The sequence below is a fragment of the Lepisosteus oculatus genome, chromosome 12 (assembly GCF_040954835.1).
Source record: "Lepisosteus oculatus isolate fLepOcu1 chromosome 12, fLepOcu1.hap2, whole genome shotgun sequence".
NCBI lineage: Eukaryota > Metazoa > Chordata > Actinopteri > Semionotiformes > Lepisosteidae > Lepisosteus > Lepisosteus oculatus.
Genome location: NC_090707.1, coordinates 4,965,939 through 4,993,198, shown reverse-complemented (window position 1 = coordinate 4,993,198; position 27,260 = coordinate 4,965,939). Strand labels below are relative to the sequence as shown.

The 27,260-nt window shown below is 41.6% G+C and overlaps 1 protein-coding gene across 21 annotated transcripts in view; it reads right to left on the bottom strand.

Moving 5' to 3' along the window:
- Window positions 1-27: 27 nt before the first annotated feature.
- neb (nebulin) overlaps window positions 28-27,260 on the bottom strand; it is an 89,273-nt gene continuing 62,040 nt past the window's right edge. For 6 of the 21 annotated variants that reach the window (XM_069196481.1, XM_069196497.1, XM_069196498.1 and 3 more), the window contains 37 exons: window positions 27,130-27,234; window positions 26,733-26,837; window positions 26,543-26,647; window positions 26,127-26,231; window positions 25,719-25,823; window positions 25,278-25,382; window positions 24,127-24,231; window positions 22,898-23,002; window positions 22,177-22,284; window positions 21,130-21,234; window positions 20,941-21,045; window positions 20,035-20,139; window positions 19,469-19,573; window positions 18,885-18,995; window positions 18,305-18,415; window positions 17,536-17,637; window positions 17,133-17,237; window positions 16,533-16,625; window positions 14,615-14,728; window positions 13,874-13,978; window positions 12,704-12,808; window positions 11,698-11,802; window positions 10,774-10,884; window positions 9,785-9,895; window positions 8,896-9,009; window positions 8,607-8,711; window positions 7,883-7,987; window positions 7,416-7,520; window positions 5,791-5,883; window positions 5,169-5,261; window positions 4,509-4,601; window positions 4,007-4,114; window positions 3,529-3,715; window positions 3,119-3,211; window positions 2,421-2,570; window positions 1,921-2,030; window positions 28-1,062 (listed from right to left, as the gene is read on the bottom strand). In XM_069196481.1, the coding sequence (XP_069052582.1) occupies window positions 889-1,062; window positions 1,921-2,030; window positions 2,421-2,570; window positions 3,119-3,211; window positions 3,529-3,715; window positions 4,007-4,114; window positions 4,509-4,601; window positions 5,169-5,261; window positions 5,791-5,883; window positions 7,416-7,520; window positions 7,883-7,987; window positions 8,607-8,711; window positions 8,896-9,009; window positions 9,785-9,895; window positions 10,774-10,884; window positions 11,698-11,802; window positions 12,704-12,808; window positions 13,874-13,978; window positions 14,615-14,728; window positions 16,533-16,625; window positions 17,133-17,237; window positions 17,536-17,637; window positions 18,305-18,415; window positions 18,885-18,995; window positions 19,469-19,573; window positions 20,035-20,139; window positions 20,941-21,045; window positions 21,130-21,234; window positions 22,177-22,284; window positions 22,898-23,002; window positions 24,127-24,231; window positions 25,278-25,382; window positions 25,719-25,823; window positions 26,127-26,231; window positions 26,543-26,647; window positions 26,733-26,837; window positions 27,130-27,234 (4,071 nt within the window). In that variant the 3' untranslated portion in view covers window positions 28-888. Of the gene's footprint in view, window positions 1,063-1,920; window positions 2,031-2,420; window positions 2,571-3,118; window positions 3,212-3,528; window positions 3,716-4,006; window positions 4,115-4,508; window positions 4,602-5,168; window positions 5,262-5,790; window positions 5,884-7,415; window positions 7,521-7,882; window positions 7,988-8,606; window positions 8,712-8,895; window positions 9,010-9,784; window positions 9,896-10,773; window positions 10,885-11,697; window positions 11,803-12,703; window positions 12,809-13,873; window positions 13,979-14,614; window positions 14,729-16,532; window positions 16,626-17,132; window positions 17,238-17,535; window positions 17,638-18,304; window positions 18,416-18,884; window positions 18,996-19,468; window positions 19,574-20,034; window positions 20,140-20,940; window positions 21,046-21,129; window positions 21,235-22,176; window positions 22,285-22,897; window positions 23,003-24,126; window positions 24,232-24,699; window positions 24,802-25,277; window positions 25,383-25,718; window positions 25,824-26,126; window positions 26,232-26,542; window positions 26,648-26,732; window positions 26,838-27,129; window positions 27,235-27,260 lie in introns of all 21 variants that reach the window. The other 15 variants (XM_069196483.1, XM_069196484.1, XM_069196500.1 and 12 more) reach the window with 15 other exon arrangements.

The window sequence follows — 27,260 nt, the reverse complement described above, 5'->3', positions numbered from 1 at the left end:
ATTAACAAGAAAGACTCAGTCCTGGAATACTGCAGAAACATGGTGTGCTTTATTAGCTACTCTGTAACAAGGTACATAGCTTCATGACCTTCCAGAGCTAGATAATTAGAAGGAACAAAACACACATGCACTAATGGCCATCCTTCAGCAAACAGGACAGGAGAGGCTTTGCTCTTTTAACACTTCATCTGGTTTGAAATCGAAGCCCAGTATAATAGAAATTTAAATCAGACTTTTCTCCGAGATGTGACTTCTTTTGTTGGGAATAGGTGGCAGCAGCTAGCTTTTAAATCCCATGATGCTTCATTGAAATAATAAGTCGTAGTGGTTTCATGTGGTGGATTCTATTGATTTCAATTACTATTCCACACATTTTTAACACGATTCCTTTGAAAAAGTCTAGAAATGTCAGTGTACAACAGTGAGGCCTGCATCTTGAGCAGATCTCCAACGCTTGATTTTTTTTTTTCAGTTCACTTCTGGATTTTTTTAAAATAAGGTGTATACATTTCATTTAAAACAAAGACGAGGCTGTTACTGGTTTTTACAGTTCTCATGATCTAAGACAACATATGAGCTCTTTAGAAATATAGTACAATTCAGTCAGTATTTAAAGGTTGAGACCATTTTGTCCAGTAGGTATCATAAGTTACATCCACATGTGGGAAAGGCACCTGTAAGAATCTAGAATGCACATGGGCTAATCTGGTAACACTGGGGATAATACAGCATGCATGAGCCCTACCTGTTCTGCTAAGCTTAATGTTGAAGCCACACATTTAATGACAAGTTCTACATCTACAGAGGTGTCTAATGCTTCTCTATAAAGCTGCTGCATCTTTCCCTGTGTGGATGTGACTCATGCTCATAAGAATGTCTGTGTCGGGTTTAGATGGCGTCGACATAATTCGCTGGTAGCATGCCAGTCTTCCCGGTTCTCTGCACTGTACCATACATCCAGCCCTCATCAATGGACTGGACGTTCACAATGACATCGCCGTCCTTGAAGGAGACTTCGTCGCTGTCAGCCCCAGTGTAGTCATACATGGCCCGGACAGTTCTCTGCAGGAGAGAGAAATCTTGTCAAGTTATCAACAACCCAAGCGCAGCCATCTCATCGGCATGTTTGTACAGCCCCCATCGGCGATCATGATGGATTTGGCAGATCCAGGGGATGTTATTCAGTATTCCTGGAAAGGGGGCTTATGGATTGGCGGCTTTCCAATGCTTACAGCAACTTGACGATAGAGCAGTAAATTGAGCTAAGAAACTGAAAAGCAATAAAATGTCCTCTACAGAACGCTTGTCTTGAAATGCCTGGTTTGAAGATGAGGAGTGTTATATTTTCACACAGTATTGTGCAAATAATTACATGATACTGTGTGGAGTCGCCTTTTCATTTTAAATGTTTTTTTTTTAAATATTGTAAATGGTAACACAGAGCTGTGCTAAAGAGGATGTGGTGGTTTAGCTTGTTTGCAATTGAAGCGACACAGTGGAGTGGTGGTTAACCCTGCTGCCTCGCGGCACGAGGGCCCGGGTTCGATTTGCAACTGGGGAGTGTCCATGTTTTGTGTCTGCATGAATGTTTACCAGCTGTTTTGCTTTCCTTCCACATTTCCAGACACATGCTGGATGGGATAACCTGTCTCTCTTAATTGTCCCTGTGTGCATTTGCCCAGCGATGAGCTGGCCTTTCTCCCATTGCTGCTGGGACAGTCTCCACAATACTGCAGCCCTGCTTTAAACCATTTCTGCAAATAGTGGATGGATTGGAAGTGGAGGTGGAAATGGGTAACTTATTACACAAGATCGGAATGTACTTTGATCATTTTTTGAGTTAGGTGACAATTGGTTTTTAGCATGTAACTAAATCTCTGCTCTACAGCACCGTTACAATGGGAATGGGGTGGCACTCACGCCTGTGGTAGATGGATGAGAGGGAACGGAGGACACGGTTGTTTGCTGGGTGGCAACAGAGGAAGATCTCTGCTGAGGCAGCTCAGTGGTTTTGGCATGTTGGTAGCCTGCTAAGGGAAGTAAAGAAATGCGAATTAGCATTTATGGAAGTCTACAAATTCACCAATAATTACCAGTGAGAACGTAATGAAAGGTTGCAACTGAGAGGATTCTATTTGGCCCATTGGGGCGGATAAGTGTTGTCCAGGCTTCTTCTTGACAGATCCCAGGATTTGGGACTCAACCACCTGATTGGAAGGCCTATTCCAGATACAACATTGTGTTTGGAAGTGTTTCCTGAATGGATCCCTTTTATTAAGTTTCCATTTGTGACGGTGTTCCTTTTTACCGTTCAGTGAAATTGCATTTTGGGGATCATACACATTCTGCGAATGTGGGCCGTGTATGTGTTGTGGGTCTGTGATGTGAAGCGGCATGAGTCGGACGCCCCCCACGCTCACCCGATGAGGAGGCGTTGAAGAAGCCCCCGTTGCTGTACAGAGACAGGTGCTGCTCCGCGGCCTCCGAGGTCTCGGACTTCTCGTCCCCGGCGCTGAGGCTCAGGGCGCTGGCGGAGCGCGAGTGCTCCCGGCTGCGGCGCTGGGCTTGAACTGGGCGGCACATGAGCACGTTACTCGCGCCAGCCTTGCAGGGCGTGGTGTAGGCACCCGCGGTCACGGTACTCTACTTGCGGAACTGGAGGAACTGGATCCTAAAGCTTTTGACGGGATACTTCACAGAAGAACCGCTATCTCGGGGGTCCCTTTTTGGAGGTGGTGGTAGTAGAAAATAAGCTTCCCTAACCAGGAGTTGGTACGTCGAGAGCCAATGAGAAAGACTAGAATCACTATAGTACATTATAATGGCTACTGCTAGGGAAGGCATAGAACTAGTGTGAGCATGAGCGTCAGGGTAAGGTTTGGAGTAGGGGTAGAGCTAGTTTTAGGGATGGAGGTTTTATGAAATGCTAGCACGAGGGCTGGAACTAGAGCTAGGGTCAGGGGCAGTGTTGGGTTTAAACCTGGAGTTCGATCTGATTTGAGGGTTGGAACTGGCTCGAGGGTCGGGAAGAACCGCACACATTTCTAAAACTACGTTGGGGGGGGGGTTTCCTGAGCCCTGCCGCAGCTGCTTCAAAGAGAGTGACCAGACTTCTTACCGGACATCATGTGCAGGCTCCTGGACTGGATGTTGTCCTCCGCGGGATCATAGTCAAAGACCGATCCGGGATTCGTGCGCCACACCCGCAGATCTGCAGAAAATGGCAGAGGTGTAGTTTTGCAATCTGAAAACTTCAGAACCTGCACGGGCTCCGTTTCTTTCTTGTACTGTAGGAAGCATTGCGATTGCCTCAATTCTGCTTGACCAATAGCTCACTCAGCGTACTGTATTCCATCCCAGGAATCATGAAAATACAATGCTATTTGACAAGTAGGATGTCCATCAGAAGATCCCCAATATGTATATGTAACATTAATTAATTGTAATTGGAATAATGTTTTACAGGAAAAAGAAAATCATGTGTAAGGCTGTGGGCTTAGAACAGAGGTAAGACCGTGGTGGGCTGACCTGTGATGGTTTCCTGGTCATGTTCTGCCACTCTCCTCCTCTCCATCTCCACCACGCGTCTCTGGATTCCACGGTAGTTGATGTCGCTAAAGTCCTGCATGTTCTTCTTCACGCGCTCAGTGATGGGGTCAGTCACCACAGGAGTGAAGCTGCCTTTGCTCTTCTCAAACTCCTGGTGGTATCTCACCTGCACGGGCAACAGACAGCGGCAATATTTGTTGAGCTCCGATTTTTTAAAAAAAGGTGCGACCATACAGAAATTTCAATCAGCAGGATCAGCCCCTGGACAAGTTCTTTGCAATCCAGTTGGACCAGAATCCAAGAGAATAGCCGCCATATGTCCTTTACTGTAAGGCCAGTGGAAAACCACAATAACCCAAAGGCTATCTCAGAAGCACAGGGTACAGGGCAGAAAAGATAGCAGACAACTGCTCCTCCCGCTGTTGGGAAGCTGTTCCCTCCAACTCAGGCTGCTTACCCCTGATATGATACGCTGGGTCTCCTTGACTCGCCTCATCTCTGGTGTGTCCAAGACAAAGGCAGCCTTGCCCTGCACCTGCTTCCGGAAACTGTCAGAGTACAGCACCTGAGGAGCACAGAGGTCCTTTGAGAGACTGCAACACTGTTGCACATGTCCTCCCTCCCACCTTCATTGGTAAGTGTGCAATCTACAAGGGGGCTATGTCACAGGGACACACTGGCCACAAACCGGAGCTTAGTCGTTCAGAGGAACAGGTGGTGGTTTAGTGAATCGGATAATGGATTAGCAGGTCACATTTCAGACATCAGCATGGGGACAAAAAGGTGTTTGGAACGAAATGCGAGTTAGAATGATGTACTTGTAACAGCGAGAAATATTAAAAAATGGCAAAATCCTTTTGTTAAAAAAAATCAGGAGATACTAAAAAAGGAAAGAGTTAGCGTGTTATTCAAGGGGCTTTCTCCCCTCTAAAAAAAGACAAATGTTCTCAAGAAAATACCGAGCTAATGTGTTCTTGATTGCGTTTGACTCTCTCCATCTCTGGAGTGTAAGTCACTGGAGTTCCTGTGCTCAGATGCTCCTTGTACAACACCTACAGAACACATGGAGAGTCCCAGAGATGAAGTGAGACAATTGGCTGACACCCTTCCCTTTGCACAACCAACGACAGTTTCAGGACCCCTAAGGACGCTCCACAGCATACTGTAACACACCATTCCACCGAGGGATTACCCGTAGTGTGGGATATTAGTTGAATTTATGGTTATCCAAATTGAAAATGTTAAGCTTAATTGACCATAAAACAGTAAATAACTCTATTGGGAACATTAAAAAAAAAACCATTGTTAATACGGCAGCAATATCTTGTGGGTATTAGGAGAGAGTTAGGTACAGTGGCCATGAAAAGTCAAAGGCCAGTTTGCCTTCCGCTCATTCTCGGGAAAGGTTAAATTACACGGCTGCTTGTTAGGGTGGGTTTCCAGAACATCTGTAAGGGCTGCAGCAGACTGCGAGGGACTGTCCGCTCGGCGACTGCTGAACTAGACACGGCCGGACTCCAGGGTGGTAGGAAGAGGTTAATGGGTGTTGGGTACGGGGACAAAGAGGGAGCAGGATGCCGGGGGTGGGGGGGGTGGGTGTATCAAAATGTTGCCACTACCGAGCTGATGTTCTTCTGAGTGTCCTTGACTCGTTTCACCTCAGGGAGATCAGGGATTGCAGTTCCCGTCCCAACAGCTTCTTTGTACTTTATCTAGTCGGTCGGCACCACGGAGAACAGAAGGACATGCACAGTGAGCACACACAGCAATCCAGAACGGTCCCGCAGCACAGGCTGCGAGTAACTGACGACCCGCAGGGGCACAGTACTGACGACATGAAGCACTTTCACAGCACAGAGGCCAAACAGCAGGAGACTGGGTTCAAATAAATAACCTATAGACTCTATTACAGGCTATAATACATTTTTTAAAATGATTTAGTATTGCTTTTACGTACTTCTGGATGGGGTGGGTTTGCGAAATTAAACATTTGATAGTAGAGGATTGTGTTAGTATATAAAGTGTCACAGATTATTAAAATAAATTAAAAGTGATTTCTGCACTATGGAACAGGAACCATATGGGGAGCTCTGTAACACAGGTAAGTCTAAAGGTAATTAGCATGAATCGGTTTTCCATGTGATCTTTGTGCAACACAGGAGGAAATGGGTGAAAGAGGATTTTGAATTAGAATATGGTTAAGGGTAACGGAACAGGAAATGGTAATAGTACGAAATATACCGTGCTAATTGCCTGTTGATTTCGCTTAACTCTCTCCATCTCAGGGGTCTCTTTCATAGCAGTTCCGTGTCCCAAATCCTCTTTGTACAAAATCTTAGACATGCAGAGGCAAGACAGCAGAGTTAACGATATTTCACGAGGAACCCTTGACATTCAGATGCTTTGTGAAAGTTTATTTAAAAATAATTAGTTTTAGCTTAAATTGCTTGGTAAAGGGGTAGCCTCCTGGCCACAGGACAAGGAAGCTCAGAACCCCAAGTCAACCCCCTAAGACCCACCAGTGCAGAAACAGTGACAGAAGGGGTGATCAAGGGGCCAAGATTGAGGAACCTGGGCCAAGATAGATGTCGGGTAGTAGGACGCCTACAACTGAGTCAAGCTGTAGGACGCCTGATGACTAAGCTGGGGGTAGAACGCTGTACAGACCAAGGATTGACACAATGGCATCAGGAACAGCAGGGGTCAAGAGAGAGGAACCCGGGGCCCTGCTGGGCACCAGGAATAGTGGGCGATAGGGGCTGGAGGAAAGGAAGGATTAAAAAGCTGTAGGATGCCCGCTGACTGAGCCAGAGGTAGGATGCCAGGCAGACCAGGTGCCGAATAGCTAGCAGCACGGGCAAAGAGGGAGGAACCTAGAGCCATGTTGGACACCGGGGACAGCGGAAGGAGAAAAAGAAGACATTGAAAAATGTGGGACACCTGCTGACTGAGCTGGAAGCAGGATGTCGGACAGACCCAGGGCCGAGAGAAACAAGCAGGGGGACAAGGTTGGACAGAAGGTGCTGGTGGTGGCAGTAGGGGCACAGGAAGACGAAACAGCATTATGAGGAGTCGGATTTTTTAAACATTATACAGCTGTTTCCTTCCTTCTGTTAGGTTGTATTCTTCTATTCAATTGAATATATAGAATTATATTTCTTTGTGGGGTGTTTTTGTAACGTGGAGCATGATCCACATTTAAACTACAACGTGTGAAGTAACTGAGAAAAGTAGTTCTTCAGTTAAGAACTTCCATTAAAATCTGTCAGATTTAATCGCTTCCTCTCTGATTTAAAGGTCCATAATACAAACATCTTCCCTGTAAGGAGGTAACTTTGGTGGCATTTGGGAAAAAAAGTTTCAAAATAAAAATATTTTAGAGTCTAGGAAGTAAACTGCTGAAATCTCATAGACAATATTTAAATTAGTAACTCACAGGCAAACCACAAAATGTATATCACACAAAAACAAACTTACATAATGCAAAACATAAACATGATGCACACGTAAGACAGACAATTTTAATATGAAATGGTTTCTACAAAATCAGCTTTTTTATACACAGCTATCACCCAACAAAAAAGATATAAATAGTGAAAAAATAGTGTTTAGTGGTTTAGAAGGTTAACTGTCCTATTTTAAGCTCTAACCTGCATTATTTTTTCAGGTACAGATGCCAAAGAGCGGTCTTTCACGTGACTAATCTTTTTATGACTAAAAAGCAGCAACTGTTAAATTGCAAAATGAAATATGAGTTAGCATGTTTCTACAAAATAGAAAAACCAAAAAAATGGTTTCAAGGGTTTCAAAAAAGGTTAGCAAACAAGAAGTGAATGAAAAGAAGATGCTTAATAAGTGAGCAGTACCGAGCTGAAATTCTTTTGATTTTCTTTAACGCGCAGCATTTCCGGAGTGTCTTTTACCACAGACACTTTTCCTTTACTGTTTTTTAGGTCAATCTGGTACTGTTGCTATAAGGAAAAGAGTAAAAATACAAAGTTAAAAAAAAAACTCAGAAAAGGGAAAAAAAATCCTTGGATTAAAGAATAATCGTGAATATAAATTAATAATAATGCGCAGACATTACTTCTTATACAGCCTTTTATTTCTTCCTGTATCCTTGGATTTCTTATATTACCAATGCCAGACAAAGACACAATAAACAGGTTGGTGAGCGACAGAGCACAACTGTTTCAAATAAAGTATTATACATAATACTTTGAAAAGGCTCAGCAAGGGACAAGGTCATTTTAACAGCCAGCGGAACAACTACAGTACATAATCTCAAGCAATACCAGCCAACAGCAATGTGCCTCACACAGCAGTCACTTACAGTGCTGAAGTTTCTCTGGTTCTCACGGACTCTCTGCATTTCTGGAGTGTCTATGACCGGTACATAGTGAGACATGGTCTTCTCTGCCTCCTCTTTGTACTTTTTCTGTTGCAAGAAAATGCATATTTAAAAAAAAACAAAAAAAAAACAAAACTACTACGACTATTTTAATAGTACTAAACAATTTTTATCCGCACCCCTTTGTATGGGTAAGTTACTACTGGAAACACTCAACTGAAGTATCTTAAGCAAGCTGGGATTTAAACCCACAACCACCCTAGTATAAATCCAGAATCCCTACCTCTACTCCACACTACTACTGCTGGAGCTACAGTGTGTGACAACTGTAATTAAAATTCCATAAAATTAAATCCCTTAAGACACTGGATTCAGTAAGAATTTCATTTAATATAAAAAAACTACAAAGAGGGAGTTTATAACAGGGATTTCCTTTCAATCTCTCGCTAATCCTTGTTCTATTTTTTAAAAAACTATAGAACTCCATTCTTCAAATTCAAATACACATATCAGAAATCTCAGTCCCACACTTGTTTTTCTTTTTGTTTTTGCTAATATACTTGATTTAAGGCATGCTGTGAAAGATGTTATTATACTGTGATTTTGAATTGCACCTACCATTTTTTCAAAGGTACTCCCACTGTTTGGGAGTTTATCGGTGTGCCTGGACACAGCCCTTGCACTGGGATCCCAGTTCCACTCTTACCTGGCTCACAATGTTCTTGACCTGCTGAGCGTGGATTATCTCAGGGGTGTCGATAACAGTGGTGTAACTGGCTCGGTCCTGCTCTGCTGTGTGCTTGTACTTTGACTGTAAGAAACACGCAGTTTCAAGAGGTGGGGCAGAAGATCACCAACACGATTCAAAATCTGTTCGTTCTCGACACGTTTTTTTGCTTCCACAGATCCGTTATTTTGATATACTGTAAAAAGCTGAACTGTAGTCACTGAAGAAGCATGGATTGGTTTTGACATCGCAGGCCAGAGGGACTGACCTGACTCAGAATCTCGGTGGCGTTCTTTGCTCTCATGAAGTCAGGGGTGTCTGTAGCTAAAGCCAGCATTCCCTTTCCTTTGATCTCCTGCTCCAGGGACTTCTTGTATTCTCTCTGTGCAAAGCCAGAAGAAAGATTGTATTAACTTAACAAAACACCCAATAAGAATCAACATATCTCGACCTCAGAAGATATTAGTTTTCCTATGATTATGTGCAATATCTTAAATAATTTATTCTAAAACCTAGACTATGCAAAAAGAAATGAATCTCATGCTTTCCTCTACAACCATCTTTCACATTATCCATCTAGAGCAGGAATGTCCTCTAGTATGGAACCATTCTTGAATGTGACCTTATATTAGCACCTCATCGAAAGTAAGACATGGATATATCCTTCTTAGCAAATTACAGCAGCTTTGTCCTGTTATTAAAAACTTTCACGAAGCATAAAACTGTTTTTTTTTAATTATCTCTCAATCTGATGAAACCTTTATTTAGGCCCGAAGATGCAAAACAAAGTGAACGAGTCACATCATCTGCTACTGTTAAGCTCAAGATTAGGAGGACTCCTTGAAATCATTAGAAGGGTTAGGACATGTGCAGTACAGGAGCACAGAATTAAGATGCTGTAGGTGAAGGAAAAGGAGAAGAGCACAAGTCTGGTAGATGTCCATACAGAACTGGAAGACAAAAACACGTTTAGCAGACCTTAGAGACCTTTCCCATGTTAATAGGAGCAGAAAACGAAGGTGGATTCATGCTCACTGGTATTAGTTTGCTTAAAAGAGATAGACACTGAAGGGGTGCCCGGAGAATTAGTCTCGTTTAGAAGCTGAAGGAGATTGATTTGAAGAAGACGAAGGCAGCAGCTCCACCTAGAGTCCTACCTCATTCAGGATATGAGTAGCATTCTTTGCTCTCAACAGATCCGGAGTTTCCTCCAGCACTGTTAGCCCTTTACCCTTCACCCCCTCCTCTAGATCCCTCCTGTACTCTTTCTACAGGACGGAGAAGAACAGAGAGACTGCAGAAATACAACACAACAGCACGCACAGACATCTCTGCACATCCACGAAGCGCAAATTCGCAAAGCCCTCTTCAACAGCAAAACCCACTGCACATCACTATAGGCCTCTTGAAAAAGCCCATTCATTACGGGAAACACCCAATGTACTTTGATGAGCCTGAATGCCACATAAAAAGCTGAATATGAGAATACCAATCAGGGTGAAGAAAAGGGCTTTGAATTTGTCCTTTGGTCTGATAAGAAAATAAATATTTTATCACTTAGCCTTTTTCTGCTTTAAAAAAGACAAAATGCTGAAATATTTGGTACCAGACACTTTTCATTTGATACAGTATGTCATACAGTACAGCTGGCTTTTATTCAATAGAAGCCAAGAACATGGAATAAACAATACATACCATAATACAGACAGACAGATGGACAGAATAATGCATGGATAGGAGCATAGATAGAAACACAGACTGACAGAAAGATAAAACTACATGAGGTTACAGAAGCAATGAAGTTTTTAGGCAAGTTAATGATGGATTTAAGACATTCACAGATTCATTCCTTTAGTATTTAAAACTGGAGTTAATCAGTGGATGGCTTGACAATTAAGACACATTTAAAAGATGACCAGTTAACATTTTTACAGGCACACCCAACATACTGTAACAGTTCTAAAAACACAGGAATTAAAATTCTATGAAATGTTTGTGTGGTTTTTATAAAACTATCATAAAACTTTGCATGCTTGAGTGATAGACTACAGTTAATGAAAGGCAAAACTCTTCATTAGTGCCGTTATGGAGGTATGATCTTAGTCAAATTATGAGGGAAACAAATACAAAGTGTCGTCTCTGTTACCTCACTTGCTATTTTGGTTGCATGTCTGACATGTATTAATGCTGGTGTGACTTCCAAGCCTGACAGATTCCTGCCTTTAATGGACTCTTCAAAGTCCTTCTTATAGAGTTTCTATCAGTAGCAAAAAAAGAACAGGAAAAATACAACTGAAATCGTGGAGTGTGCATTACAACCTTTAGCGCTTCAAAGACAGACTACCTATTTCTTTGGAGGGGGAGGATCAATGCTTATACTTGGCATTGCAAGCATTTGAAGACACTTGGAAATAAACCAGCAAGAGTGGTACAGTAGTTATCAGAAAACAACCCTGTGTCATAAATGTTTCCTGCTGCACTGTCAATGTTGTGAAATGCTAGTATTGCCCAAGTTGCTCAGGCTCTGCCAGTTTTCAATGTACTAAACAGCATTACAAAAGTGTCACCACTCGATTTCCAGAAAACGTGGTCCAGCCAACATCACATTTACAAAACATCTGGCACAGTGCAGATGTTTTCTACAGTGAGAGAAAACAAAACAAGTTAACACACAGACATTTGCAGGAAAACAAGACCACAAGTACACTATAAAATAAAGTACAAAGTAAAAAAAAGTATGGCGGATATTCCAAATAAGGAGAACCCTTGTCTAATAAAATAAGTTCTTCATGAGGGTTTATCTCACAGCATTGTGACAATGGAAGGCTTACCTGATGTCCCCAGAGCAGCACAACAAAACCCTCTAAAGAACAGTCAGGGATATCAGAATGGTTATTAATTCAGCACACTCTGTGTGACCTCCCGTAACAAGGCAACAAGTCAAGTGGGATCTGCACACATCTTATACCCGTCTGAATCCCCAGCAGAAAAAAAGAACAGTGTCATTTAAGAGGCGGCTGTGACGGGCAGCAGCTTCATTTCCTTACCCAAAGACCCAGGCTCTGCTTACCTCACTCTGCATGTGCTGAGCTTCCTTCGCCGTCACATAGGTGGGGGTTTCGAAGTCCAGCATGGGCTTGCCTCGTTCCCTCTCATACTTCTCCTTGTACTTCACCTGCAATCACAGCACAGGGTGGTTTAGAGTTTCCTCTCCCGACTCTCCACGAGCAGCTTCAGTCTCCTTCCAGAGCGGGCAGTGGGGAAGGTCTGGAGACGTGGCTCTCGGCGAAGTGCGCGGCGCAGGCCTGGCTTGGACCAATGCAATGCTAATTCTGGCTCTCAGAGGGAAGGTAGACGAGTTAAAAGAGCACGCGGCCTGAACCGCTGTTCTTGATCCTTTTGGATAATATATTTCTCTCTGCCACCTACTCATACTGCACTATCTACTCAGATCAGAGGCTCACTAATCGACACAGTGTAATCTACAGTATACTGTAAATGTTATTTGCCCATAAAATATAATTAACAATAATAACATTGACTATGATAGCATGTTAGACACAGGGCTAATTTCTATTCATATTTCTAAGGCTTAAATATTGATAAAAAATCGGTACAGAAACTAAGCACCTATGTCTTGGAACTTCAGACATTTTCTCATGTTTTTAGTTTTTTACTGTTTTCCTCAAAACCACTTAAAATTAGTCATGGCGCCGCCTTGGAAAGTTTATTTTTATGCTTTTTGAAGTAAACTTAACCAGAAAGCAGAAATTACACCATTAAAAACACATGCTTACAGTTCTAGATATAATTCTGTTAGTAAACTCTAGATTTGACTGTAAAAAGAAACAATATCTAATTCAAAAATGAAACTATGTCAGATTTTTACAATTGTGTCTGAATATGAGGTAAGTCAGTTTAGCATTTATTCTGTAAACTGTTATTAGGAATCGAAGATGATGTTGGGAGAATGTCAGCTGTTGAGAAAACTGAAGTGAGGATTTTCACCGACAATGAAACTTCATGATGTCAGGTGGACGCACCCTCTGAACAGCTTGACGTCCAGATATACTTACTTGACTTTGCAGTTCTGAAGCTTCCTTATGATGAATTTGTTCAGGTGTATCAGGAACCATGTGGTAGTGACCCTTACTCGCCTCAAATTTCTTCTTGTACTGGTACTGAGGGGGGAATTCCCAAAAAGCAGCTCAGTAAAATAGCTCAAAATCAGCTGTTCTGAGCTCTCTCTTACCCGTTCAAAAAGCAATGAAGACAATCATGAAAAAGAGTTTTGCCAAAAAAAAAACAAGAAAAATAAGGACTTCTGTAATGAGCCCATCGGCTTATAAAGCTGAAATCCTATAAACCAAGGAGAACAAAAAGAAAGCTGCTCTACAGGACCTGTAGTCTAGAAAAGTTGAAGACGGGCTTTAAGTTTGAACTCCAAGAGTTCTCTTATAGCACAAATTAAATTATAAATTCAAACTACCTGTCAGTCATGGCCTACAAACCCGGTACTTCACCTGTAATCACAGCATGATTACAATGTGAAATAAAAGCACAACCGAGGTTTCCATAAGCAGGAAGACTCAGGGTGTGGCGTAAACAAAATGCCAGCTTGAACTACTGCACCACTATCCTGTGAGATTGGGAGGCCAGTTTAAAGTTTTGATTTAATCCAGCCCAGAGTAACCGTATTTCAAAATTCAGAAATGAAGTAATGATTGAGTTTACAGAATTCCTGGGCTCTGTCAATTTGGTCCAACAAAAAAAATAGAATATGATATTTCAAGAAAAAAAAACCCACAGAGACACAAGGGTAAGCAACAACAAAGCAATGTTCACCAAAAACAACAACAAAAGAAAATGCAAAAAAAGAAGAAGAGAAAGAAGGAGAGCACATCAGAAAGAAAAAGGGCTGTGGGATTGACAGAGTCAAAAAGAAGGGGGTTCATTCGTTAGTCTTTCAGGAGGCAAAGGAGAAAAAAAAAGAGCAAAAAAAAAAGAGTTAGAGAGCGGGAGCAGGTGGCAGGGAAGCCGCCACCGGTAAAACACAATGAGGGGAGAGAGGTTAAAAACTGCTGCAAGCGGACGGGGAGAATGGTGAAGGTCACTACCATATGATGCCCTGCAAGCATTAAGGCTATAGAGAGTACAGTGTGAAACATAACCGGAGCTGTTATTTGGAGTGGGCGGGTTGAAAAGGATGCTGGGAGAGGGGAGGTGTTGATTAGTTAAAGTCTTACATCACTGGACAGCTTGCTGGTGCTCAGGTTGTGCTGCATGGACAGAGACTCCGACATGTCCGTGACAGGCTTGTGGATCTTCTTCAGATCTCCCTTGTATTTCACCTGGGGGCAGGCAGACAGCACCCATTGAAGTACACACAAGTAGCTTACAGCTCGTTCTCACAACAGGGCTCAGGTTCTGCCCGTCTGGCTGTTTTCAGGATATTTGCTTTTCGAAAAACATCAGAGGTATTTGATGAAACCAGAAACGAGGTTCAATATGGATATGCACCACGATGACAACTTCCTGACTCAAATAATGCTTACAGCCAGAGCGTAAAGACAAATCTTAATATGGAAAAACATGTTATCAAGTTTGCTCTTTCACCGCCAAACTACTTAATATAACATTTCAGAATAGGAGATACTGTACCTGTAAGACATTTGTTAGTTCTTTATGAATGATATACCGTACAATGCCTGTCATTGGTAACTGATAACACATACAGACAGTAATAAAGATTGTATTGGGCATTTGATATTATTCAAGAAGCTCCCTTTTAGTAAGAACCTCATAATACATGATGTTTGAGTGGGGAAAAGTAAGAACAGAAGAAATGCTATGTTTCTGCTGTTGATCCCCCTTCAGGTGTGAGCTAGTAATACAGCAGAGGCTTCACAGTACAGTGTGTCCTGTGCCAAACTGCCCTTTTCGTTTCAGTGTTAATGTTTTATTATGTTCAGCAGCGTAATACTTGCCTCACTAGCAAGATTATTAGCATCCTTCAGAGTCTGGTAAATCTTGCTTTCCTTTAGGTCAAACTGGGGTCTCTTTCCCTTCAATTCCTTATCAAATTTCTCCTTGTATTTCACCTAATAGTAAAAAAAAAAAAAAAAAGTTGGGTTGTTTTCAAAACTAGTTTGCGAAATAAAGGCTTTCAACTAATTTCTGCTTATGAGCCAGTGGAAGAAAAACAGGCACAGCAAACATGGGAATTACATCTTTACTCTTGGGAGTGATTTAACTGCCTGTTTTATTTAAAAGTTCAAATGTAATCACTTCCAAAGAAGAGATCTGTATTTCTCTAAATTGTGCTCTGGAGAAATACAATTTCCTCAAAGACAGGGCATACAATTAAACAAATCACACACGATCTGGGGAAAAAATCATTCTTTATGTACATCAGGGCAATGTTCCAGTAATATCTTTGCATCATTTTATTACATCATTTGATGTCTTATAATTTTAGGAAATATTTCAAATAGAGCCATTAATGCATTTCCATTTAACTATAAAATAAATATTAATAATCTAGAGAAGAATACCATCTAAACCTTAAACACAGCCCTGATGTACAGTATATGAATCATCATGACACCATGTCGGGGACAGGAGTCCATGACGTAGCAAAACAAACAGTACAAAAAACTTCACTTCAGGAGGCTTGTCCACAGCTGAAGATGTTTCTTCTTCATCATGTAAGAATTCCACACAATTGAACATGAAAATCTTTCGAGCACAACATTATCTTATTAGGAATGTGCAAAACATACCAATATTTAATCTGTTCATTTTTAATGTGTTCTTTTTTAATTACAGTGCCTGCTACTATGAAGGGACATAATTTCCAGTCCTTAAATCTTTTGCCCTCCTGTGCAATTATCCAATGTTTATATATAACTAAATGTTGTTTTTCCACTGATGGTTTCTGGCCCAGCAGAAACCATTGTCCCTGTCCCTTTGGAGCTTTGAAAGGAATATCAGATTTGTTTGCTTTTAGGGATTTGCACAGTCCAAATAAACAAAGAAGACGAGAGGGTGCAACACCTGATCCACTCCATGTGCAGTATAAAACAGGTTTATATTTGCCATTCAAGAGACTGTTTTGAAAAGTATTTCTTATGAGATTCAATATTCAAATCTGTACTTCAACATTATACAGTATGCAGCATTTCAGTTTCTATTGCTACTATGGAAAAAAGAGGAAATAATATAAAAAAGTACTCCTGTTATAACACAACCCATTTTGGAATGAGATGGCTAAGACTGTGGTTCCTTTTTCTCCCCTAATGCAATTTGCACAGCCCATGTTGTGTTAACTGTGTTAATGTGGATTCTGGTCTTTATTTCTAGATTTTAGGTTTTAATTCAATTACAATACAATGAAAATGAAATAGCTGAACTTTAATGGTGAACAGTGTTATGAATGATGAACGGGGTTAATCATTTTAGGGGAAAAATGGCGGTACTTATTGTACTGTGATACACAAATATCGAGGTCCCCCACTTGGTGCTTCCCAGCCCCCAAGTTTTATCGGGGTAGCACTGTAAACTGGACACAAAAAGCATCTAGAAAGCTAGGAAAATAAAGGTTTGGGTGCTACTACAAAAATGCCCCAGAAAACGTTTTGCAAGCAAGAAAAAAACAGCTGTAGAAAGTCAGACAAAGCTAGAGCGAGTTAGAAATTGCAGAAAGATATCCAGGTAAAATAGGAAAGCAGGCGAATAAAATCGCAGCTGGACGTCTGTAAAAAAAAAAAGGCTGATCATGTCTCTGAGGAAGGAAAATTTGAAGCCAGGTGTGTGGCTAACATCTAGGAATGGCAAAAACACAGGAACACACTGAGACAGACAAAAGCCGGCAGTCACAGGTCCTCGGGTTCAGGGACCCCTTACATTACTAAGCAGGGCACTCATTTTCTTAAGGTGTCTCATCTGAGGGGTATCAATGGAAGCGGCTCCATGCCTTGCTGGCTCTTCCCTTTCCACCTACGAAGCGCAGCGAGACAGCAGGGTAAGAGCAGCGTTACTGAGCAGGGGACCTGCACACTGGGTTAGCTGGGCTCCGATACAGGATCAGCAGAGAACAGGCAGTTCGCACTTACTGAGCATTAGAAAAAGCAAGATATTAATATGAAAGAGCAGTGAAGTCAGTAAGTGCAATATATGTAAGCCATCAACTGTTTTTAAGTGCTGTATTATCTTTATACTGTATACATGTTATATGAGACAATACAATGCCTAGCGAACAACATGTCAATACATTTTATTCAGAGTGATAGAGTTTACTTCTACTTTTGTCATTGTTATTCACTGATCTAAATGAATATTAATTGATAAATCACCAAGATAGAGTCAGGTATTCATAGATCATTGAATTTCACCAGGAAACTACCACACTGTGACTCTAGAAATGAGAGTGTTCACAGATCACATGAAGTGGATGTACTGTAAAGCATTAACCCCAAAATGACGAAGCAAATGAAGCTCGTTTACCTGGCTGGTGAGCTTGGACACCTCTGTGGCCAGCTCGATGTCGGGACGGTTAACCAGAGACCCTCCGCGACTGGCCTCCTTGCGCGCTTTGTCTCTGTATCCGATCTGTCAACGACACACAGATCACTCTCAGCAGGACGCAGCTGTGGGCAGCACTGACCGCTGTGCAACTTCAAGTCTTTCTGTCTTACGCTATCAATTTCTCTCCACACCAAAGAGGGCTCATTAGTAGAACAACCCCTGAAAAACACAGCTCTGGAGGTAACTGGGATCTGAAGAATGAGAATCTCTAGGGTTGTCCATGGGGTATATTTTGAAGGCCCCTCTCTATACATTGAAATATTTGTTTTTTGAAGATGATTAACATTCAAAGTCAAAGCAATGGTATTTAAATGGCAATTACATCACTGATCAGCTTGGCAGCCTGAGTGGCCTTCCTGATGTCTGGCCGATCGGCCACAGATGTGTAATGCAGCTTAGCCTTGGCCTCCTGCTTGTAGGCAATCTGTTAGCAAAGAAGAGAGAAAAAAATAGATAATTTAAAAACCCCATGACAGTAGAAGTACAAAGGAGCAGGGTGGGAAAACAGGAAATTAGGACAAATACAATTTTACCTCGCCTCTACCTGTTACACCAAGATCAAATAGAAATCTGTTGTGTTGTCTTGGAGCAGACATCGGTTGGTTTCATTGAACTGAAACTCTCTTTAACATGCCACAACACCTTTTTTAGAAAAGCTAGCTCGACATTACATACCCCAACCAGCTGGGAATTTGAGACCTCAGTGTCTCTCGCTTCGAGCTAAGGGACAAAGGGGTGCTGTAGTGTAGTAAATCTTTCACCAGCAGGTTGTGGGCTCGGGTCCCCACGGCCGACACTGCTGTTGTACCTGCTGGTGAGGGTGGATCTTGGGGACGAGCATCGTCAAGGGGTAATCGCTGTGATGGACGAGTGTCCACCCCCGAGGGCGAGTCACATGCTCTCTGTCCACTGAACGCGAGAGTAAACAGGACGAGCTCTTGACCTTCTAGCTAGGCTGTCATGTTTTGAAGCAGGAATCCCTCATTACCGGTGGGTGGAGGCTATGGCTCAATTCAGGCCCTGATAGCATCTTCAGTTCTTAGTTCACATGTTTGCAGAGAGCGTGTGGACGCTAAGACACAAGCACGTACATTGCTCTGGGACTTGGCAACATCCATGGCGTGCTTCACATCCGGGGGCGCCAGCATCAGCGCGTAGTTGGACTTGCCCTTCTCCTTCTCGAACTTCTCTTGGTATTGTTTCTGTGCGGAGGGCAAGAGGTGGCGTCAGTCCGACAACATCAAAGAGCCTGCTAACTGCTAAAAGGCATATAAAACAGATTTCCCCCAGGACACAAATAACCTTGTCTTTTCTGACCGGCAAAGCAGAGAAATGAAATTAACAGTGTTTTGCGCTCTTTTTTCCCTATTTTAGGAAAAAACAGACCACCCAGGTTTAAAAGCATTTCACTGGCAGAATATCTGTGTTCAAAGGTCCTTCAATTTCCTGCAATTTGCAATCGGATTGATGATATCAAATACCACATGCAAGAGCTCTTCTGAAACTTTTCAGTATACACATCGATGTAATAGCTAACCGCAGTATATACAGTAAAGAGGCACAAGTACAGTATTTTTGCTTACAGCTCCACAGCATTAAATCAGAGTAATGTCATGAAGAAGACTGCGATTGTTCTGTGCAAGATTCTGTTGGGAAATCTCTACAGCTCACCTTGCTAAGAATCTTTGAGACTTCCTTGACGTGGACTGTATCTCGTGTCTCAGGAAGGGTAGTGAAACTCCCCTGGGGGAGCTCCTTCTTGCTGGCCTCTTTGTATTTGTTCTGGAAATGGAAAACACAGACGCAAATGAGTTATTTTCTAGTGAACGTCAGGACAGGTAAAATAGGTTTGGGGGGGGGGGGCAGGAATGGTGCTTAAAAATGAGAAGTGAAAACTTCCCACATGATAGAACACCACAGTATGATTTTACAATCAAAAGTATTCGGTTTTGAATTATTGTCAAATTTCATGCTCTGTCCCCTTCTCTACACATGTAGTAATAATCATAATAATAACAATAATAATAATCTTTTTATATAGCACTTTGAAAAGTACTTTACAGTAAGAACAAAGAACAAGGAAGGGAGATAAAGTTAGCACACTTAAAAACAAGGGTTTGGAATGCAGTGGATTCGAAAATGCAAAGGGGCAGACACAGATGTCCATTTAATACACGCCTTTCTGAAGAACAATTAATTAAATCCCCCCCCTCTGAACCCCCGCTAGCAGACACACAATGAAGCAGGTTTCCCACCTCAGAGACCAGAGAGGCCATTGACTTGGCATGGAGGATCTGAGGGGTGTCTGAAACCACCTGGTATGTCCCCTTAGCCTGCTCATACTTCTCCTTGTATTTCACCTGTAAAGAATGTGAGGCATAAGAAAGATGTTTAATGACACATATTGTTTAGAAGCACAACGATTTCTCCAGCACCACAGGCCTCACTCAACAACACAACAAACAATTTCATTGAATAAGCACATGTGCTCAATTTAGAAAAAAAGCTAAAGTTTACATATTGAAATACAGGAATATGATAATACCCTATGTCCTGTTTATCCTTTCCCAAATATTTATGTCTTGGCATTATGCTATGTCTTCGATACTCTCTTGCTTGTTTTATATGTAGTAAAACAGACTGAAAAAAACAAAAGTTGGATTGAACTCAATGCTGCTCTTACCAGCTATTTCCAGTAAAGCCATGCACTGTATTATTGTTCAGCTGTTCCAAAATCTTCAGCTGGTGTCCAGTAAGGCGATCTGACACCAAGCACCAGTGAGAGCACTGGACTGGGGATTTGTCTGGTGTGTGTACTTACAGCACTGGCCATTTCACTGCCCTTCTTCGCGAGAGTCAGGTATTTGTCTTCAGTCACAGACAGTTTGCAGCCCTTCAGCATCTCTCTGTCGTACTTGTAATCCACCTGAGGGATACGGGAGGATGCGGTGAGGGAAGAATCACATAATGTCATCTTTGTGATCTGTAAAAAACCCTCTCACTAGAAGACTTGGCTAATTTGGGTTTATAATACAGCTGCGGCGGAAGATATTTTATATGAACATTTAGCATTTTTCAAAAGAGTTTTTCTATTACAAACACATTGCATGATAGTGCACATCAGCGTTACCAGCATGAAGCCCGATCTGGACAGACACTAAGCAGGGCAGAGCCTGGTTGGCTTCAGACATATAGACTGTAGGTGATGCTCTTCTCTCTGGATAAGAATGGATAAACTAATGCCACAGCATGGTAATCAGGAACACGCGGCCAAATTCCTCTTTCGGGTTTCATAACCTGTTATACCTAAATCTCCCCCTTAATTCAATTGGTGAAGATGTCACTTCTCCATCTGATCTGCTGTATAGTTCCACAACCGTATAGTATGTACAGAAGCAATTGTACATTCAGTGGGTCTGTTCAAATTAAGAGACTTGAGATCCTTCGGAATGAAAACTGCTATACAAACAAGTAGTTGTTTTCACATAGGGTAGTTATTTGTATTACAGATTACAAGTTGCCACTGTTGTTTTCAAATGCACTTAATGCCTTGAAGGAAATAAAGGAAATTATCTTATTCCCTTAAAAGACTACAGTACGAAAAATTAAAGATTGGCAGTCAAACCTCAGGACTGTTTAACAAAAAAGCACATGAGAAAATCTACTAAGCACATGACCTGAAAGCTAGTGCATTAGTATTTTAATCCCTGCTGCTACAGATACTCACATCACTCTGTTGCTGGGACGTCTTCACAGCATGAATAAAGTCAGGTCTGTCCACAGTCCAGATCCACTTGGCTTTGGTAGCTTCATATTTCTTCTTATAGTCCAGCTTGAGGGGAAAAAAAGATGACACGTGAAGCATCTCTCCTGGGAGAAATGTTTTCTTATTGCACTTTTTTTCTAAAAGACTTACATTGGTGATGTTCTTGTAGGCCTCCTTGGCAGCCCTGATCTCATGGGCGTCTGGAGCGATTGTGATGTGAGCTTTGTTCTTTTCATACTCCTCCTTGTACTTCAGCTGGTGGGAAAGAAAGGATGTCATTACAAGGCTGCACATGATCGAGCTCCTGAGAAGCTGCCGAGAGCCAGTAAAGACAGTGGGAGCTCTGTGTGACAGGCATCACCATTTTAGATTTGAATTGTATTTAGCAGACACTCTGTCTCTTTTCACAGTCACACAAGGGTGCGTATCTTTTTACAGTATCTTTAGCTGACACCCAGCACCTTCAGGGCACCTTTAAGCTTACAGGGATGTAAGAATGATCTATGCAACCCTGCACTGACAGGCATGAATAACTGAACCTTTTTAGTCTTTAACAGTGAAGACAATGGGGGGAATTAGTCCAAGAGTTCAAAATCCTCCAAAGGTAAATCCTCAACTTTTTTCCTAATATAAACAGTGAAACACAACCCAGTTGTAAAACTGAGAACTGAAGGCACTTCTTCACCCAGATGGCTCTGGCAGTGTGGAAGAAGCTACCCAGCTGTGTTACTGAAGTCGACATCCTGGTTTCTTTCAAGAAACAACAAAGAGGTGGAGGTGATCCCCGGTGGATCAATGAGCTACTAACCTACCAAACAGGCTAGATGGACTGAATTGCCTCCACTGGTTGTAAACATCCATGTTTCTCATGCATGCTAATTCTCCTCTATGGCACCAGACAGCTCACGGCCTGTCAAGATGCCAACAGCTTGATAGTTTTCATCACAGGAGAGAGCATTCTCTCTAGAGTTCTCATTCTTCTTATTCTAGCTAGGAGTTGTACAGTAGATGAATAACAAAGTCAAACTGTGGGAGTGTGAAATAGAAAGGAGAAACATTAGGACTGGAATATTTTTGAATGTCAGAATGACTTGAAGAAAAAAATGCACTAATGGAACCAATTCAATAAAAATTGACATCACAAGCTGTAATGGGCACAGCCCAAGAACCATCTGTACTGGGGTCTGGTCCTGTTACCTGACTGAGTCTCTCCTTGACCTTCTTCATGTGCTGAAGGTGAGGGGTGTCGTGGCCCAGAGTGTATGCTTTGGCCTTGGTCTTGTTGTATTCCATCTTGTAGACGATCTGAAAGGGGAAAAACAATCTGGTTCAATTCAGAAGATCTTTTTTTACGTAGAAAGCGCTGCAGTGTGTTGATACGGCACTTACCATGAGGAAGTGCACTACGAAATTGAAGTAATAACTCTAAATTATTAATTCACTCAGCATATATATACACAAAACTTCCTAAAATTTGTACACATTCATACAGCTTTGCATTTTACAGAAGCAATCCAAATTATGGGCACTGGTTGAGGGTACACTGCTGTTGCTCCTCTCAAGATTTGACGCACAAACATCCAGTAACGAATATACAGTATGAGCTCCTTGCCACAAATTCACACTGCTGCCTAGTGAAAAGTAGATGAGTGACTTTCCTAAGCCGATTTAAAGAGAAGGCATGCAGTGTACACTTTGCATTTATCACCGCATTATGATGCCAACGCCAAGTCTAAAAGTACCATCTTTATCAATTGATCAAATCAACAGCAGTCCCAACTTCCACTGAACAGGTACTATCTGACATATGGTACACTCTCTAACAGTGTTCGTGTCTTATTTGGGACTGCTCTCTAGTTTCATATCGGTCCATTCTGTAATTGCAGAAATACAGAACAAAGTATATCTTCTCACTCACATCGCTGATCATCTTTTTGGTGTATTTGTGCTTGCGGTTTTCGGGAGTGTCCAGCACGGTGGTGTACTTGTCTTTTTCCTTCTCATAACTCTGCTTGTATCTCCACTGGCAAAACACAATAAAACAGAGATGAGACAACAGTAACATGAGGCACTATTAACCAGTACATTCTAACTGAGTGAAAGTTAGTGTTTTGCCTCATATTCACTATTGGGAAACTACTACTCTTTAATAAAATAAATATAAAATGTATATTTATCCACCCATCCACTTCTCAGTCAGCCTACAACAGAAATTAATATTATATAACTTATAAATTAAACAGTAAAGAAAGTGGTGGGTGACAAACTGTTTTCTGTGAACTTCGAGGCTAAAAAAAAGTCTGATTGGAGAAGAGACTTAAAAGGCACTTGTATAATATGATCCCACTTCTCAAATTAGTGAGACAACTCTGTTTTCCTTTACACAACTGCCTGCAGCCTTGAAGCAAACCCAGAATTTTTCATTAGAATGACCTTTGGTTCAAATCAGTGATTGGTTGAGTTACAGTGCAAGCACAAACAATATCCTCCGGTTTCACTCAAGTACTGTTTAAAATGATTTATTTTAACAGTAATTTAATTTTAACTTACCATAAAATCACTCATGCATGCTCTAAACATACATTTCACAGTGAAAAAAATCAAGAAAGCATATCAAACTCAAGTCAAGCAACATCCAAATGTACCACACTAGTGACACGGACTCAGGACATGAAAACACTGCAGGCAAGTGATCATTTGATGTGCAGGTTAAGGATTGCAATGTTCTTACACAATGTTTTTCCTTAGTGCAATAATTAAAGTTGAATATCGCAAGCAGCTGCTATGGAGCTCGTGGTTGCACATTAGTTTTACACGGCTCATAAATTCTGGACTGCATTTATAATCCAAATACAACACATTTCCATTACATAACAAATAAAACTAGGTTGTGATTACTTGTGTGTAGCAGTGTTTACAACTTGCATACGGGCACATTCAGGAAAAGCTACAGAAAAATGGGGATTCTTCTAATCAGGAAAGGAAGGACAAGAGGGGATTGTGGAAGAAAGGAGGGGTAGCAACTGGTAGAGTTTAAGAGAGGAAACATAAACTTGGTTGTGGTATTGACTGTCAGTTTTAAATCCCGAGGAAGGGTTAGGGCTAGAAGCAGGTGGAGGGCACACATCTCGAGCTCTGAGCTGTTACCTGGCTCCACTGGTTTGTGTTGTAAAGTGCGATCAGGATGTCTGGTCGGAGGATCTCATTGCAGCCGTGCTGCCGGAGTCCCTTGGCTACCGCCTTATACTTTTTCTGTCAATGAAGACACGTGTAGCATGCATGGAATGAAGAAACATGGAGGAGACGCCAAGACAAGAAAAACAGACAGGGGCACCCTCCTGGAGTCCAGCTGTTCTGCGCTGGAGGGGTGTCCCAAGGGAGTCTCTGTGTACCCTTTGCAGCCTGCTTGTCTTTTTCCACACAGTGCCTTTACTGGGGCAATTACTGTGTTTTGATGGTGGGCTGAGTTTTTCATACCTTTTATGAACCTTTTGAATAAGGCAAGCTACACCAGAGTACACAGAGTGAAGACGAGCACACTCAAAATGAAAGGGGCATTTTGAATGGCAGAGGACTGAACAACACCTGGCTGAAGAGAGACGTGGACGTTTGATGTCACACCAGCCTGACGTTGACATCACGGGCTGCAGATGATCTCATGCAAGTGCCAGGGCCAAGCCAGTGCTAAGACTTAGACCAGACACTGGCCTTTGACTTTACCTGGCTCATCTTGTTGACCTCTTTAGCCAGTAGGTTTCTAGGATCATCAACAACAATGCTGTACTTATCCTTCGTCTTCTCATACTCAGCTCTGTACAGCTTCTGCTCAGAATGTCACATGGGGTTAAAAACATCTGGCAAACATACTGCACAGCTTTTGGCAGCAAACTACAATCATACTTTTTAATACTTTCCTACCATGGAAGTATTGAAGGAGTAGACATCATTATACTGTATAATGGGAAATAGCTCATTCATTCGTTAAGAAAGTAAGTTAAACAAGAGGGGATTAAAATTCACCTCACTTTGGATCCATTTCAGAAGCAGGGAGAAGGAAATGTAGGTTAAATACACATTTCTACATGGCAACAAAAATGACATTTATTCAATTAACAAAAAAAAAAACATTGCAACTATATCACAGTATGTCCTTATCATTTTTAATATAATATAATATAATATAATATAATATAACTGTATCAGTTAATGAGAATAATAACTTTGTATAACCAACTGTAACCTATCTTAGTTTATATACTGTATGAATAGAAATTAAATGGGTGACATATGCCACATACCTCATCGAGAAGCTGAGCAGCGTACTTGGCAGTTCTGTAAACTGGAGTATCAGCTGTGTATTTGAAGTTTGCCCGGTTCTTCTCAAATGAAGCTCGATACTTGTTCTGTAAATTATAAACAACCCAAAAAACATTCTTTAATTTTTTAACTACTGTACCATAACCACTTGTAATTTATTCTAAAATCCTCATTCATTCTATTTCAGAATTAAAAACGGCTGCAGCATTTCAGCAGATGAACAAAGGAAAGTACAAGTGCAAGAGAAGCACAGTGCAAAAGACTAACTATCACCTAGCACAGAAATGTCCTTTACTAGTGTAGACCTCCTGCGTGGAGGATTTGTTAGTGTTTCAGTCACTGGGCTGCCCCAACATTTTGTCTGCACTAACTTAGAGGAGTTGGAGCTACAACAAGAGTTCCTTCTGCCATGCAGTACATACCACACTGTAGAGCTCCTTGTTCTTCTCAGCCAGGACCAGATCGGGAGTGTCCCACACATAGCAGCCAATTCCTCTCAGCCAGGACAAGTCCTCTTTGTATTTGACCTGATAAAGAGGAGAACAAAGCAAAGACAGAAAGCTCACACCTGCTAAAATGTCTGTCTGCCATGTCACTTTCACTTGTTTCTTCTTGCCTGACGATTTTCAGTTCTGAAACTTTACACTTAGTGCAAATTTCATTGCTGTTTTCAAAGTCAGTGACAGCTAAACAAAATGCAAGACGTTATCTTGAAATGAAATGGCTATGAATGTAATTTTAGAGACTATTTTTTAACCAGGGGAAAGCCGATTATGTGAAACTGTTGCACTCCAACAGGAGGTGGATAATTCTCACTGCGTGGCACGTACATCGCTGACTGCTTCAGAAACCATCCTGTGGTGGAAGTGCTCTGGGCGGTCAGGAATAGATCTCCACAATCCCAGAGAGCTGATATACTTTTCTCTGTATTTCACCTGCAGAAAGATCGAAAAACACTTGTTACTTCACTGACAACCGATCTCCTGGAACTCGTCTAAATGGACGGGTAAAAATCCTTCAGACATTTCAGAACATGAATCCAAAAATTAGACGAACATATTTCAAAGCATTGCTATTTAAACTATTATATGTGTAACAGTTTGACTGCACCTACTGTACCACGCCTGGATGTGTAGAATGACCAAGAGCTCAATCGCCAAAGAGCTTATGGTGGAATAATATTTTGCAGCTCAAAATCAAGTCAGTCTTATGTTTTGGAACCCAGTAGGACTTCAACGGTACTTACTTCACTGATGTCGTCAGTGACCTTGCGATGGTAAATAATGTCCAAGGCATCTTTCACAGTACGATAATGTCCTTTGGCTTGCTCAAAAGATTCTTTATAGCGCAGCTGTGGGAAGAAGTGCAAACAGTGGATTAATATTAAGTGAAAACCACAATAACGAAGATTCATTCAAGCAAGATGGCAGACATACATCACTGGCATTGAGGTAAGCCTTTCTGGCTATAAGTAGCGTTGGAGTATCAGCGATGGGAGTGTACTTCATCTTCATCTTCTCATATTGTTCCTTGTATTTTTTCTGAAAAACACAGCAAATTGTAAAAGAAAAGAGAAAATGGGGTTGAGCGCAAATTTAATGAGGTAAGAAAATGCTTCTTTCAATGCATGAAGTTGTTTAATGTTTGGTCACTCTCTCAGTGCTATGATTTCATTCTGACTGGAACTTACACTACTGTGATTTCTACTGCACTCATATTTCTCACTGCATTAATTAAATTATCCTTTTTTTTTTTTACAAAATGTCGATGTGTTCTTGTCTTCAATACAAAGCCCAAAGAATCAGTTTTACACAAGAGGTGCGGGACTCTCACCTCACTGGTGATAACTTTCATTTCTCGGGCATGAGTCAGAGCAGGAGTCTGGGCTTCAGGGGTGAAATGAGGTCTTTCCTTAGTAGCCAGTTCAGTGTACAGGTACTGCAGGAGACACAGACAGCTTCCAT